Source organism: Halictus rubicundus, chromosome 10 (assembly GCF_050948215.1).
Source record: "Halictus rubicundus isolate RS-2024b chromosome 10, iyHalRubi1_principal, whole genome shotgun sequence".
In the NCBI taxonomy this organism is placed as follows: Eukaryota; Metazoa; Arthropoda; class Insecta; order Hymenoptera; family Halictidae; genus Halictus; species Halictus rubicundus.
In genome coordinates this window covers 13819368-13836284 of record NC_135158.1, presented here as the reverse complement: position 1 = coordinate 13836284, position 16917 = coordinate 13819368, and the positions used below count along the sequence as shown (strand labels likewise).

The window sequence follows — 16917 nt, the reverse complement described above, 5'->3', positions numbered from 1 at the left end:
TATTTTAAGTACTTCACTACTACCACAAAAGTTTTATAATTACTATGACACGGGCTTAATACCACACGAATTTTGAAGAATGGCAGTCCATTTATCGCAGTTAATTATATAATAAGCTCGAATCGTCTGAAACCAACACCTGTTAACTTCACCGTAAGCTCGAAATTAAATCCGTTACTTATTGCACGGTAAACTTTCTCTGGAATTCGATATAATTAAACTGCAGGAATTCTGGTTGGCTCGCGAATTACACGAGAAGTTTTAGATCTCCGAATTAGACAAAAAAAAAATAATAATTTCCAAGACAGATAATATACATTAAACTGAATAAAAACTTTTTACTATTAGTCAACATAATTCATAGCATTCAACATTCATTCGTAGCATACCTAGTTACATAGACCAAATTAAAAAAGACGTAGAAGAATCAATGCATTTTTATCTTCCTTTTCGTTGAATAAATCAGGGATTAATTCATGACGAATTATTCTATTTTCTTTTCTTTTCGAAAAAAAGAATTACAAATTGATGACGCAATTCGAATATTTTTTAAAATGCTTTTTGCCCATCACCTAAGACTCTTAGCACCTTTTCTGTTCAATTTATTGCGCTCCTTCTGCGATGCAGAGGTGATAAATATTTTTTGTAAAGATTTATTTGATGGAAGAACGTGAGGAACACGAGAAGAGGATAGCCCGGCTTCTTTGGAGTGTATTAATTTCGAAGATGGCGGTACTTGCCGCCGCTCCGCTACGAACTTGCATTTTTCCACGACCCGAGGTGCGAAGAGATCTTATAAACTTCAGCATATTCATATTTCATAGGGGTTATCAGCCGCCATCAATTTTCCGGTGTAATCAAATTCGCATCGGGCACTCGCTCGTCGAGCAAGTCCGAGGGAACGCAACGTGTACGCCATATCGGTGCATCAGAACCGTTTATAAACGCGTTTCCCTCGACCACGAGACCATAACGGCTACTTAGCCGCTCCGCGAACCATTTCGATCTTGCTTTTCACACTTTGTTGTTTCTTTTTTACATTGAATACCAACTTCTTACAAGCTCCGCTTAATGAATCAGACGGGAGGGCATTGTATTGTTGCTTTGTCGGGAAAAAGCGGGCAGCCATTTTTAAAATCTCGAGATCTCACGGATTTTTCCACGATAAAACGTGAACTTGCAGCATTCAGCTGCCCAGGAAGTTTCCTGCACGATAACTCGTTGCCAAAGACATTGAAGCTAATTCCACTTTACGCGTATCAAGTCTTTCAGAAAGATTTAACGAGCGTCTTTTGTGCCAGTTAGATGCCATCTTTTTGTATTTTTCGCGGGAAATATAAACGCGAGTAAGTGCACATCGACCATATAATACTAAACGTATTGACAAGGCTTGACTATTTACTGTCAGTATTTTTCAAATACGTTTCGCAGATTTATGTCGCCGTGTTACAACGAGTCAGACTCGTCAACAAATACGAATGTTGTGCCTTCAGACGAAATGCATAAATTCCTAATATTGAAGCTTGGATTTTTGGCATTTTCTCGTTAAAATCGACAGGATTATATAAAAAAAAGTTAAAAATTTCTGGGTCGCCAAGGTGAAGTTTAACCAAATTTAAGCTTTGAAATAAGTGTACATTTTCTTTTCTCTTTCGTGATACTGTCGAGGGTAAGAAGCGGGCCGCTGCGAATCGCCTGGGTTTGTAAATGCGAATTTGCATAAACATCCGCAATTTAGTTATCGAGGGTCGATAGCGGTTGTACTCTCGGTGCCATCCCCGGCGAATAGTTCATTGTCAGCACCGCGTATTGTGCCATCAGCGATTCACTTTTTTCGATTAGACAAGCTTGAGGGCTATGTATACCCGATAGCCGACTATCAGACCAATGTAAATGTATCCTGGAATCGATTTATGACATTCGACACAGTGCACGACATCGTCACGGTTCGCACAACGTGCTACGGGGTTACAAGGAGAAGGTGGGGGAGGGTGGGGTGGGATAAATTGGAATTTATGTATCGGTTTATGTCATCTGATACGCTACCAACCGGGCGTTACATCGACGTGCACGAGCGTATCGGCAAAAGTCGTAGCTGAGATCAGACGACGATCGGTCTTCCAAGGAGCGACGCCAAAAGCGGTTGTCGCTGAGAATCGATTCCCAACCCCGATCGAACCCGAAGTGTGCCGGAACTTAGGGGATGCTGCTGGTACTTACGGCTGCTTCATTTGCGGTCGCCGGCGAAAGTCTGACCGACTTTCGACGAAACTTCTCCGTGTGCTTAATCGCGGGGACGCTTGCTACGATAGAAATAAAAGTGTCGAGTAGAAAACGTTTCGATCTCGAACGATACGGGATAATAACGTTCCGAACTAACTCGATCGGTGACACCGTTTCCTACCGAGATTCTCCTCACTTCTATCCGTATATTAAGTAGTAGTAGTTATGTAATCGATGATGTTCAGGGCCGTTCGTTGCTCTATTTCTCAATTTTTTTAAAACATATTTAAAGTTCCGAAAATCGGACAAATCCGATTGAGCTGAAATTGGTTATACAGGTTCATTTCGCATTGAAAACATCATTCCCAAAAGGATTTTTGCCGACTCGAACAATTTTTTTATTGTACAAATATCATTCCCTACCTTATCGGCCACTCACAGCGGGAGCCTCTCCCCCTGTACTCGTAACGTTTAGTTAAGTTTATTTCACACGTTTTTACTATAGCTAGGTAATTTTACTATATTTTCTTAAGTATATAGTAGGTTTATTATATCTTCATCGGGAAGTTTAAGGAAGCAATCCGACTGAGTATTTTCTATATTTATCTACGATTAGATTGTTGCGTATGGAGTGTTATAATTACGCTGCGGATTTTATGCAGTTATGACAAAAATTAGTCGACTTAAAAATTAGTACTGAAAGTATTAATATATTATTTTCGATACATTAAAATTATTAGTGGAAAATGTTAATTTATATTTAGCTCCCGTGTCTTGCAATTGACGCACAAGCTTTCTATTGTGCACAAAGAATTGCGCATACTTTGATCAATAGGTTTATTTAGAAGAAAAGTTGCGTTCGTTCAACGGCACCGTTAAACGCCAGACATTTATGCAACAATCTAATCGTTCGAAAGGAATGGGACGTCTGTTTGATGGAAAATTGTGAATTAGCAGGAAACGTATCGACGGTGTATCGAGGGTTTTTTGTGGCCGCTAGTTTGACGACGTTGGCGACCGATGAACCTACTTGCTTCATCTTAGAACGCCGGTCACTTTCGCCGTCCGGAAGTCTAGGCAAAGCGCAAACGAGAACTGTACGAGCGGAAGTCGCGCTTTCATTTGTAACCGCAAATGGAACAACCGCAAGCAGCACTACCCTGCACGCTTCGCCACTTCGTTCGCTTGACCGCTAATGGAACGGATTTTTTTGTAATCGTCCCAGAAACGACCGCAAATGGCGCGACACACAGTTTTCGCCAGTTCCACCCAGCCGTGGGTCACCGATGAATCACACAATAGCGTACCGCTACGGAACGCCACCGAACTTTCCAAGCAAATTCTAACTTCGGTTAACAAAGTTTTTTCATATTTTAAAAATAAGCTGAGTTAATCATGTATACGCAGGAATCGAAGTCCCTTAGAGTTCCAAGCAAATTCTGTCTTCAGAACAGAGAAGAATGCGAATTCGCCTACTGTCAAAATAACAATTTTCCAGGTCAATTCTGAGAAACAGAAGTTAAGCGAAAATGCGCGTTGCCCTTTTAATGAATTTAATAAGACTATCATTCTATGTACTGATGGATTGTAGATTTTATGGAATTATGACAAAAAATGAATAAGCGAAATCTTGTAAAATCTTGGGATTAACTTACAACCACGCAAAATCATTTGTTCTATCCGGCTCGAGAAATGCATGCACCGAGTAACTATTGTACCTTCTCTCATATGTACATTTAACTTTAATTTAACGGGACGTAATATGAGAGGATAATTATGATATTTTTACGTAGTAGAAAAAATTTCAGTCGCAACGAAGAAAGTTTGTTTAAAGCAATAAATTGTTACATTAATGTAGCGGCCTCTGAGGATTTTCTTTTTGGTGGACTAATTTGGAATAGCGACACATATCAACAAACTTTCTACATACGTTTTTTCATTCGGAACACACAGTTTTTATAATGAAAAAGTGTGATATCTATAATGTTCTAAACAATGTTAAATGAACGTCAAATATTTGGCACTAATGGATGAATATTTTTCTTTCGAAAGAAATAAGAAAATTGCATTGTTCAAAAAGAATGGAAGGCAAATTTAATGCGTAAAAGTGTTCGATTACCTTACAGCGATTTTATATATGCGATTTCTAGGAGTAATTCTTGTTAGTATAGAAGCAGCGTATACCTGCAACCGCACATCATCGGAATGCAAACACGTGGTCAGCAGCCCTAGTTACATTCTAAGTAACAGTACGAAGGTGGAATAAGTATCCGTGTATTCGAAGGCTTAGTATGCATAGCGAATTTATATCGCGTACACAGTCCTAATGGAAGAAAGTCAATTAATTGCAAATTCTTATTATGACTATTACTGCAGTGCAGGAGAAAAGTTGAAATATGGCGAATCTCGTAATAGAAGCTGGTATTTATCTAGGAAAAGTGGGTTTAATTAAATTTTGTTAATATAATTTGTACACTTGCTCCCACAGTTTGCGACCTCGTTAACGTGTTGCAAACTCACATGTTATACCTACGCAAACGTAGCCTCAACTTATTTAACATTGTGCAATACAATACCCGCGAAGGAAACTTTTGTTTGGTAATAGCTACTAACGTTATTAAATTGAATTTATGCTACTCCTCCCCGTCCTCTACAATGTCTAATAACAGTTGCTGACAAAGTATTGATAAAATTATTTCAATAATATGAAAATGGTAATGTAACGATAACAATGCCAAAGAATTTTAGTTCATTCCTATAAATGAAAACTACACGTTTCAAAAATAGAAATACATTATCACGTTTCACCAATATTTAGTAGACTACAGCTGCGTTATATCTGAATGGTAAAAATTAGTTTTTAAAAATCATTCATATGCCCATAAACCGTTATAGGTTTTCGTTCAGGATTCGATTCTCTCTTCGACCACAAGATCAAAATTAACCCTTGGCAGTAAAGAAACTCAAGGTGACCTTTACATCTCGATAAAGTCGTACAACATTCGTGTCTACAATTTTGTTTCATCTGAGCCAGACAGTTCAGAAGTAATTCAGGCGGGGCAGTTAGCCGAATCGCTCTGTGTTTGATTAGAGAAAACTGTCGATCGGACGCAATCGGAAATATTGTAATTTTAATCTCGCCCCGTGATGCACCGCGGGGCCGATTATACGCGGCAGGGTGCTTCGAAAGCAAGTTTGACCTACTCCTCTTTTATTGGCCGCATGAATTATCCACGAGGCGAAATTGCATGAACGACCGGTCTCAGTGAAACTTGCCGCGCTTACGCAGCTATCACGGAAGAAAGTTGCCTCTTAAGGTACTCAGCGTTATTACACATAACTTTCGGTGTGCTGCGCGTAAGAAGCTACCCCGGGATGCGCTGTCGCGGCGCATCAAGATGAAAGTCGATTGGCGAGCGACGATGTAACGAGGGCACTTATTGCTAACTGGCTCCCGGTCATTATTAAATCTCCGCAAAACGGATTAACCGGCGTGGATCCGTATCGCGCGCGCCGCCGCAAATTAATTTTAATCGACCGTAACAACGTTCCGACGCTCTCGACTACTTAATTATTCGACGAGAAAAGACATTGCCGCGACTGTCACTCGTACGGCAGACACGATTTCTGGTGAGACCCTATAGGATGTTCAACGGTCAATTAACTCTTTCGCCGTGATCATACTTCATTGACCCCTTTATCATTCTATTTCTGTCGCTGCAACATCGTACGCCTAAACTATGGTAGGTGGAACTTACGTCAGTTCGAGACCCTAAAACTCTTAACCCTCCGCGTGCTATGCCGGAGTCGTTCGTGACCCGTCTCTCAAACCTGTAGCCGAGAATTTTTGCACTAAAAATTAGTTCCATAAATAACAAATTATTAGAGTACATCTCGCACGGGTGTACGTTCAAAAAGTTGGTAAACTATGTTTGAGCTGACGCGAAATCAGCGATCGCGTGAAGCAACTTCTCTTGGAGCTGAATTAATTGATCAGGAAAAAATAATACAGTGTTCTTACTGTAAAGCATTCGAATGGTAAAAATTTAATTCGTTATCAAATTAGTAAACAGAACATTTCCGAGGACCCGTAGCCTGAGAAATATGTAAATAATAAATTAGATGAGTAAAAGGTGAAATGACATAGTAAAACAGCTGGAACGATAATAAATTAGCCTGTTCGTGGTTCGTAGCCGTCAAAATTAATAAATGAATGGCCGACAGCATCCCAAAAACGATAGGGCGGACTACGTAAATAACCTGAAACATTTGATTAGCAGTTTAGGTAAAAACGGGCCGATTTCGTGGCCGAGATCAGTTTGCACGCGGGAAACGTGCATACACGATTTGTCCAGAATTCGCCGGTCGAATGCAAGAACGCTTATCACCCGGGACACATATAATTTTCTTCGAGCGTGGACGTGCCTCGATAAACTCGCCTGCGGAATAATTTCTAACTGTACAGAACTTATTCCGGCGCGCGCCTTATCATGCGCGCAGGTTCGCCAACTAACAAGCATTAGTTGCACGGAAACGGTACGACGTACGGTTCTCCGATTTTTCCGCGAGCTCGTTCGAGAGATCTCGCCGAACCAGCCGCGTATTCGGATTCCCCGTTTCCGAGTATTTCCCCGTGAAACGGATATGCTGCGCGAAATATACGAAAAGCGCTTTAAACATGGTAAATTATTAGGATGTTGCAAATCCCGTTTTCTTACGCACGTTCCCGGAATATCTTCCCCGCAGTTCCCTGCGATTCTCCGGAGAATCGAGTAGCGTGGCAGCGATTATATCTTCGAGATGCACCGTAGAAATCTCTGTTTGTGCTTTTCTATTTTCGAAAAGAATACTTTCCGCGCGACTCCAGTCGAGAATGCCACCTTTGCAGTGCGGTCTCGCGCAGATTTGTCTGCGACTGAATACTTCCAATTGTTACGTTGTTAATTTTGGAGAAGATATTAAATTACGGTGTTCTGTGTCTTTAAGTACTGATAATTTCAATACATCGTCTTTTATGGAATTACAAAATCGGACTATGCACTTCTTGCCGAAGGATTCTGTGTTCAATGTTATGTTGTTCATTTTGGAGAAGAATACTTCAATTGACGCGCACCGTTGCCGTTAGGTTGCCGAAATGTCCGATTTATAACCGATTATTATCGACAGTATCACGAATTTTAGTTGGAATTTTTGACGTGGTGTCGTCACGTTTCAACACCATTTATTATTTCTACATTTTTTGGTTTGACGCTTCGTTCTCGAGTTTGTAAATTCAGCGTGCTGTTTGATAGAGGTCGGCTGATGCGTCTGATCATGGCCCACCGATTCTACTTCGTGCATATGCTAATCCCAAACCACGCGAACCCGACCGATCTTTAACAATGCTCGGTGTTAGGCACCGATGTGAAATTATAAAAATATGAATAACGGTATTCAGTTAAATAATATGTACAGACGTTTTAGGGAATGATCGTTTGGGCCTGGGTCGTGCCCCGTTAAGCCAGCAAAAATTCTAATTATCACAACTCCTTTTATATATATATATAATTTAATTGTTTAATGTTGCTTCAACATCAAAGGTCATTAGCAACACGGTACATTTTCTTACAATATATTATACATATTTGTATCCTTGATATACTTGGCAAGACCGGCGATATACTCCTTAGAACTTAACAGAATGGGTAAGGATCTAGGCAACTTAGCATTTTTCCTTTCATTCTCATATTTTTTGCATTCTATTATTAGGTGGTTTATCTTAATTGGTACTTTACATATATCGCAGATCGTATTTTCTTTCTTATTTAACAAATATGAATGAGTTAAACAACTCCTTTTGCCATGCTTTTGTCACCGCAAAGAGTTCAAATCGTTTTTCTCGAAAACGAGGGCGTCAAACGAAAAACTTTTATTCTGTCTTTCCGACTCGATTTTGCCTGTGGAATTACTTCCCGATCGGTTGTCCGCGGTACGCGAGACACCCTGTATAAAGAAATTACAGTATTATCTAATAACACGGTGATATTAACTGGACACTCTTGGATTAAAAATAAAATCTATTGACTGGGCGAAACTGCTTCTATCACGTATATGGTTTGTTTATTGCTGGTACAACGTGCTTCGAAGCCAGAATAATAGCCATTGGCCGGAGCCGACAGTTAAAACGTACGTTTTGAAATGGATACCGGATTCGCGAATCTGAATCTGAAGGCAGTCATCTGCGTTCGCTGGCCGGCCAGTGAAATCAGTAAAACCTCATTACATATCGCTTCCGATGGTCTCCCTTGGTGCATTGACTGCGACGGTTACATTGCAATTTGTTGCAAACCGCTTTGCCCTTTCACCGTCGTCTATGCTAACGCTCCTTATAGTATATACTACACCATGATATCGCACGGCTAACGGCCTCTTCCTGCCCACTTTGTGTGTGCCTACGTACGTCTGTACGCGTGACATTTTACGCGGCACACCATTCAAGCCGGAGTGTCGTGCTCCCCCGGTAGCACATGCCATTAGGATTACGCGAGATCCTTTTAGACCTAGGCTTTTTAATGGCTCGGTCGGAACGGTCGTATTTAACACCGCGGAATTCTTCGTTTCTCTCTGTAACTAACCGGCTAATCAACTACAAGCACATTGACACATTCACGTCCACTACCGGCTACTAAACTTTATCCGGCAGAGTGCGTAACTTTTCTGCGTTCGATTAATGCTTGGAACATCCATTATTTCCCTGTACACTGATAACGCTCAACATTATTTACCCCATAATACACAATCGGATTAACACCTCCGACGAAAGTTCGCCAAATATTTAGGATGAGCGAGCCAAATACTGTGGCGATACCAACTGTGTCTGTGTTAATTAGAGTTCTTTTCAAAACACAATGAATATTAAAAAAGAGATACTGTCTGCAATCGATATATGTCACAAACATCTAGCCGATAAAAGTCCCAGAACTATACCTCGCGAGGGGCTGCAAAGCTCGAATGACCTTGGTCGCTGAGGAGTGTGAACACAATAGGGCTATCAATGAATAGTATCTTCTAGCCGATATATGTCCCTGAGTACACTCGTGTTGTGGACATATATCGATTAAACACTGGACTACAGTTTTTCTCATTAAAATCAGTTAATATGTTATATATCTCTTTTTTAATATTATTGTGCATTAAACCCACAGTAATTGGGTCCCTTACCCTAGTCAAGTGGAACAAGAAACAGATATATTCCGTCATATTCGATGGTTTAAAAAGGTACCAACTCGACGCAGTTGTACCCAATTCGTTTGCTAAAAACAAAACGATATTAACATGATCAAAATGTGTGAATTTGCAAGCGATGTTCCATTTTGATTCCGAATTTTCGGATCGGATAATATTTATTTCCTTTTGTTAGGAGATTGAGCGTTGTAATCTCTTGCAATTCTTCTTTTAACCCTAGATAACTAAATCACAAATGTAGTTGAGCTTTTTTTTATTTAACAATGAAAAAATGTGCTACTCTTGACCAGATTCGTGAACGGGTTCGACGATGATTTAACACTAGGTTTACGGGACCCGTCAACATGACGGGTTCTAATATTTTTAATTTAAAATTATTAAGATTCTAAGGATGCATACGATGAGAAGTTATTTACCAAATTTATTTCCTTGGGTATACATTATTTTAAAAATATTGCCAAAAATGCGGATAGCATGTTCTTGTGATTTTTATAAAGTAATGCAAATTAGTCGCTTTCAGTGCTCCGTGAACCTAGTGTTAAGGAATTAATATTACATCGACCAGGTATATGTTGAACGACGATGCTGCAAGTTTCTGAAGGGACACTATGATACTGTTAGCGTCCACCGATAACGAACGCACGACAACAATATGATCGAACATCCGACAGAAATTGCGATTCCTCCACAGTGCACCTGCTAATCTCATACATCAGGTTCTCAGAGGTCGCGCAATAATTAATCGGCGTTTGCGCGGCTTCTGGGGGGCGCGTATTTTTCAGTCGCATGTTATCAAGCCCAGCGCGATCAGCTCTCGTAGAATATGTGTAATCATGATTTACGTTCTCGCGCGTCCATTGTCTTGCCTTTTAACCCGATTGTGTCCACCATCTGTGTCTCCCCCATCATCAAATTGGTGAAATGTTGCTTCAGAGATGGCGAAGCCCGTGCGACCAGCGGTTCCGCCCGAAATCGGGCGCGGCGAGCAGCCCGTTGAACGGGAAAATGAAATCGTCATCGAGCTGGATCCACAAACTCAGTACGGTCGTACGCAGCCACGAGCTAACGAGCCTCAAGGTAATCATTTGCGCAATATCCAGGTGGTCCACCATCCAACACCTTACCAAACGATGCATTACTTTTCTTCATGTTTTTCTTTTGGGTTTCTTCTTGTTCATTAGTCTCGAACCTCGACCATTCATCCATAATATATCACACCCTCGCCACGCACACACATAAGATCACTGCACACTAACGCACATGCACACATACACGCATACGAAGACGTTTTTACCCGAAGGTTGCGCTGGTTTTTACAATCGCAATGTGTGTTCTAACTTTAAGGCACCATCCCCTTTGTGTGTTATTAAATAGTTGCACTGCCATCTTTTTTGTTTTTGTTTTCGTGTTCCCACGATCTAGTCTCGCTAAAAAATCGTTCCGATCGGGGGATATGGACCCAGAGGAACCTCGTGCGCATGGTTACGCGAATGGGATGGCCATTCAGCGGTAAAAACTCGAACCATGAAACTGTACGCTTCGAGAGGATCACGCCGATTTGCATTTATCTCTGCGATCCTTTGCGAACAGCATGGTCTCGATCGATTTCTCCGCGCCGAAGATCGCCGATCCCACGTTAAGCCCGGTACACGCTTGAATACAATGTTCCCGGACAAGGTAGCGGAACAGATTGCCGGAAAGATGGGTATACCCCAAGGTAGTGGGGACAATTCCGCGACGTTTATCATCCAGGTCTTGGCGACATATATAGAGAAATCACAATTTTCTTACGAATAATTTTGCGGCAAGTTTGTTTTGCAAATGTCCACCGATCTGGAGGTGTAGATTCACCACTAGGACGGATGATCATTGTACACCCTGTACACCATACGATGTTCCCCTTGATACCATGTAACATCTGTAGAAATCATTTTTCTGTTCGACGCACAATTTAGAAGTTACAAGTTAGGCGTCTCCACCCTGTGTAATCACGATCGAATTAAAAGCACGCAGAATTTTTCGATTTTCATCTTTGCCACGGTTACTCGCCACGAACAAGCCCAACCGAATTCGTTAATTAATTTTACTCTTGCCTTTGTTAGAATCCCCCGAAGTGCTTCCGCGTAGTTCGTAAACAGCATACAAACAGTTGCGGTGCCGCGTTGTGAAACATTGTTCCCAAGTACGTACTAAGCTTAACGATGGACGCGAATCTAATAGGCAGGGACGAAAGAGTCAGAGACTGAATTGCGCACGAACGATTTTCACGTGAACATTATACAATTATACAAAACCACCATATGAACGTGCACATGTTCTCGTAGACCAAGAAACAAACGAAAAGGTAAAACGAAGTTTCAGCGAACGCGACGATAGGATGATTCGCGTTTATAAAGGGGTGCATAAAGTCTGATCGCGGAAGATTGAATCGACAAGATCGATTCCTGGACGACCGGTCTCCGATGGAAAACGATATTCCACCGCGTTGCGTCGATGCACACAGTTCTGTTCCGCTATAAGACGGCGACGTTTGCCCCCTTCTTTAGTTAAGGGGGCCGGCATGGTTTGAAATCCATATACGTATGCAACGGTCAAAATCCAGACAAACCGCCGCTTCAATATTGCAACGAGCAGTTTAGAAGTGGTCAATTGTGTTTCCTAAAAGTCCAATCTACGTCTGTATGGAGCCCAAATCGCGAATTTCTACCTGATCGCGGAGTAATTTGTAATATTCGGCGGAAAATTCGAATTCCGAAGCAAGTATGACGCCACAAGATGGCTGCCGCTGAAAGATTCTCTTCATTTCGAGAGATTTAGTGTTCGTATCGAAAAAAAAAGGCTCCATACAGACGTAGCAAAGACATGTACAAACACGGTGGCATGCATTTTTAATTGATCACTTGCTTATTGAAGACGTAAAATGTCTAGAAAAAAGGCCCCCTTAAGTACCAGAACCAGAGTGTTTCCCAACGGAAAATGACGACCACTTTGCAACATGCCGCTGCATTCGAGCCTCTCGCAGGTTCTCCGTGATCGCTCTCGATCCGCTCGAGAAGAAAATGAAGCGGCAAACCCTGATCCGCGATACGACGAAAGCCGTCCGGCGCCGTCGTCTTATATCGAAACAAAACTGTAAATCGTTGAACAACCGTGACGGGATAGTCTCGCCGGGCTACACTTAGCACGCCTCCACACCCGATCTTCGTCCCGCAATCCCTGGATATGTTGGTACCCGCCGCAAAAGTTCCTATCCGCAAGAAGCAATAAGTCCGTCGTACCGTGTCTCCTTCCGTACTGATTCAAGTTTCATTGCAGACGTGATCGCGACGCCGGTGGTTTACTCCGCCCAGACTCTGACCGGTGCTCTGATAGGGACCTGCTTCTTCTCGCTGGTAGCGGGTTTCGCTTCCGGTTTCTGGTTCTCCCAGAGGCTGCGGGGCGCGCCGTACCCGGAGCCGTCGGAGCAACGGCAACAGCTGAACCGATTGACCGAGAGCTCGGAGTCGCCGGGCTTCAACAACAAGTCGATCAACCTGGTGCTGAACGTGCCGCCGAAGAACCCGAACGGGAAGAACGCGAACTCCTCGGCGGAGAACAAACCGGTGCAGAAGGTGAAGAAGACGTACATATGATATAGAAGACGACACAGGGCCGTCTGAGGCTTGCCGCAGGACCCGACGGGTTCCGGCTCTTCTTCTTTCTCCTCTTCCTCGGATCTCGCGGAGTCGGACGGTCGGAACGACGAGGACGACGGCAACGACGACGACGACGACGACGACGATGCACTCGCCGCTGCCGTCGAGAACGGCGACGAGAGCCACCTCGCGAGGATCAACAACGGCCACGTGCTCGATCAACCGGTCGGACACGACGAGGACACGTACGAGACCGTAACCGGCGATCAGAGGTCCATGGAGTTTCTCGGCCTGGCCAGGGACACGTACGATTCCCGGTCCGCGTCGAAGGCCGTCGATTACAGAAGACGATACGACGACTTCCACGGGTGCGAGTACTCCGAGACGGCGTTAACCGAACCGGTGAACGAGCTCCACGACTGCAGCAGCAGCAGCGCCAACAGCCTCGACGATCTATGCCGTGGTAATCGGCCGGTCTACGCCGATTTCAATCACGCCGAGACGTCGAGCACGCACGACCATTACATGGTGCCGACGCGGGACCCCCGGGAGCTGAACGAGAGGATCCTGTCGCTGTTCAATCCGCAATTCCTGCCGAATTTCAACGATATGATCATGTACGTGGCGAGCCAGTGCGACGGTAGGCGGAGCCCGCCGCCAAGGTCGCGATCGATGGCCGAGGGCGAGGACCGGTTCTTCAGGAGTTCCAGCTATCGGAAGAAACGCGTCGGCGCCGGCTCGATGTTCTTCCGGCGCGGCTTGATGTACGAAGCGGCGCACAAGTGACATCGGGTGTTCTCTCTCGGATCGAGGGGAAGGACTCGCGGTTGGCTGGACGGGCCGAAGAAACGCGAGACACCCTGAGAACACTGTTGCCCCCCGGATCTCGATCGACGGGCAAGATACTGAAAGGTCGGTCTCTCGCGCCACTTTACCCAGAGGAAGTTCACCTCGCAACGATCACCGTTCTTGTTGTAATTGTCCGTTCGAGAGATCGCGAAGGGGGATACCATCGTGGACGAGAGAAAGAGAGATAGAGAGAGAGAGAGAGACAAGGGGACTCGCATCCGACAAAGACCAAAACGACGCGCAAGCAAACCCGACGTCGCGTCGAATCGAATGCGACGTGTCCCGTGAACTGGTTTCGTTTTCGTCGTCGCTTCGTCGTTGAGAACGACGGGACGCGACGCGTCGCGACGCGAGCTTCCGGTGCCGTGTGTCGTGTCGTCGGTGAACTGACCCCGCGAGCAGAGACACACGCGAACGTTTCGAATTATTTTTTATAACGTGCTCTTCAGCAACGCTAGCTCTACATCCGACGTGTTTCCGCGCAGGCATCGCGCGGCAAACGCTCGAGGACTCTCCGGGCCTGATTTTCACCGGGAACTCGATCGTTTTTCCTTTTTTTTTTCTTTCTTTCTTTTTCTCCTTTTCTTTTTTCTCGAGAGTTCTTCCTATTCCGTTTCTCACCAGTACGGCAATGGAGAGGAGATCACAATCCGGAGGAAACCGAAAAGGCAAGCGTACAAGCAACAACGACGATGGGACAAAGGATCGACTCGTAGCTGTGTATTGTGATACGATCATGAAGAGAGAGAGAGAGAGAGAGAGAGAGAGAGAGAGAGATTGTGTTCGTAGCAGTGGCCTGCTTAGGTGCTTAGGACCGCGGTGATTCAAGGACGAACGAGGAGCGTCTCGACTCGAGGACTTTGTTTCTCAAATTATATTTTCCGGAGGACGAGCGCCACACCCCTCCTCCTCCTCCTCCTTCTCGCCCCAACCCCTGAAGATCAAGGATCTTCGAAAGCGGGGGAGATTAATTATGCGAGTTGCTTGCACGAACGATTTCATTGGTCGTCCAGGACCGAGCTTCGAGGATGACGGAAGATTACCAACGGACGTTCGACGAGAGTTTGAGAAACGTTGGCCCGCTTAGAGACGCTTCGGGCGTTCGGGAGCGAGACGAGGCGTGCCTTCCGTATATTAATTGTTGGCAAATATCTGATCTATAACAGAAAACGGGAGAGAATGCGGCCGGTATAGATTCGGGCAAGTGCCTCATTTAATGCGTGTTCCGTTTAAGAATATTCGATTAGGAATGAACGATGCTAAACGGCGAGTGATGGAGATAGAAAGCGACAGAGAGAGAGAGAGAGAGAGAGAGAGAGAGAGAGAGAGAGAGAGAAAAGAGAGGGCGAGATGAAGAGAGAGAGAGAGACTAATGTAAGACTTATGCCGAGTATTGTTTGTGCACTTATTGCCGTGCTGTGAGTATTGGTAAATAGCAAGAGAGAATTGTGGTGCCGAAGCACGTACGGTTAATTAGTAATGAACCGTTATCGCGTTACGGTGTCTTCGAGGAGTATGTATTTTTGGCTGGGACGTGTTGAATCGATATAATACCTGTTTGCCGGTCGACCGACCGTGGTGTAGAGGTTTTTTAAATATGTAAATGATCGTTGCGTGGCAAATGAGTCGCCCGACTGCGATTATCAATGATTGTTCGAACGGGAACGAAACAAAAAAAAAACGAAACATTTTCGAATTTCCGCTGAGCGCTTGAGGCGAAGATCCAAGATTCTAGGACGTGATAGAGGAGAAAACACACATGCCTTAAAAATTTGTTCAAGTTTTAATGATTGTATGTATGTACATATATATAGTTGAATTTGATTATTTCCCACGCTGCGAGGCGTGGTAACATGTTCTAATAGAAACACTCCCGGCCGACGGAAATGTATTGCGACGCGCCGAGAGATTGATTACGTTCGCGAGTTTAATTAATCCCGGGAGCCGCGCGACAAAGTCTTGATAAATGCATTCGTGCGATTCATTTCACGGTATTCGTTTAAAGCTCGCGCTGCATATTATCCGAACACCGTAGCGACAAACTTGGTAGCGTGTAGCCGGGGCGAGAGGACGCTCCTCGACAAAGTATCCTCGAAGAAGCTCGGTCGAGGAGACGCGCGACGAGACGGTGTTAGCGTGTTTGTTTAGACGCCTTTGACAATGGCGTGAATCGTATAATAGCGACTGCTGGTCGCGTTTCCTTTACAGCTTAACCGCGGATAGAGTGCCTGCGAGAAACAGCGGCCAACGTTTGTCCCAGACAACAGAGAAGATGAAAAGAGGACAAGAGAAGCGGAGAATGCAACACCGGGCGGAACGACGCTGATGCTCAGGAGGCCGAAGTCACTCGATACTCCGACGCCATTCTATTAATCGCGTACCGTTCTCCGAAGCTGCTTGGCCTCTTCCATTTCGTCGACAGGTTTCTTTGTTCGTGCCGATGACGACGATGCCGTGGACGCGCGAACGATTCCATCACGATCATGGCCTCGGCGAAAACGCGCGGCTCGTTTCGCAAACACTGAATTTATACCGTTCTGTTTGGACCGTGGACTTTATGCAAACGATCATTAACACCCTGCATCTGAAGCGTGTTTCAATACCGAAAGCGACAGTTCGAGGTCCGCGTGATCTAGTAATTTTAATTACTTCGTATCTAGCTAGCTGAAAAGTATTAGATAACACTCAATTGTTGCAGTTTAACCGAACGGTATTCGTCGCGCCGATGTAATCATTCGTGTTGTCCGTACGAACGTCCATTAATTCCAACACGGTGAAAGAGAGTACCCATTTGCGAAATTAGGTTTGCACGAAATTTCTGTACCAGCGTCAAGGGAGATGTCGCGATGGCGATCGATCAAACTCCTGTCGAGAGATCAAGGAAGTTAGCTTTCATTATTGAAAGACGTTGCGAATCGTTGAATCGTTCGTTCGTTGTGTCTTTCATTTTTTTTTTTTTTTTTTTGTACGTAGGGTAGGGTTTATT

The 16917-nt window shown here is 44.2% G+C and overlaps 2 protein-coding genes across 4 annotated transcripts in view; both read left to right on the top strand.

The window, feature by feature from the left end:
- The window catches only part of LOC143358470 (semaphorin-1A), a 592115-nt gene extending 578898 nt beyond the window's left edge, over positions 1-13217 (top strand). For 2 of the 3 annotated variants that reach the window (XM_076795645.1, XM_076795643.1), the window contains 2 exons: positions 10381-10524; positions 12763-13217. In XM_076795645.1, the coding sequence (XP_076651760.1) occupies positions 10381-10524; positions 12763-13079 (461 nt within the window). In that variant the 3' untranslated portion in view covers positions 13080-13217. The remainder of the gene's footprint in view (positions 1-10380; positions 10525-12762) is intronic. The other variant, XM_076795646.1, reaches the window with a different exon arrangement.
- Positions 13107-16410, top strand: LOC143357652 (uncharacterized; the record flags this gene model as incomplete). Its single annotated transcript, XM_076794174.1, has 1 exon — positions 13107-16410. A coding segment is annotated over one exon (762 nt), but the record flags the coding sequence as incomplete, so codon positions are not given.
- Positions 16411-16917: the final 507 nt, after the last annotated feature.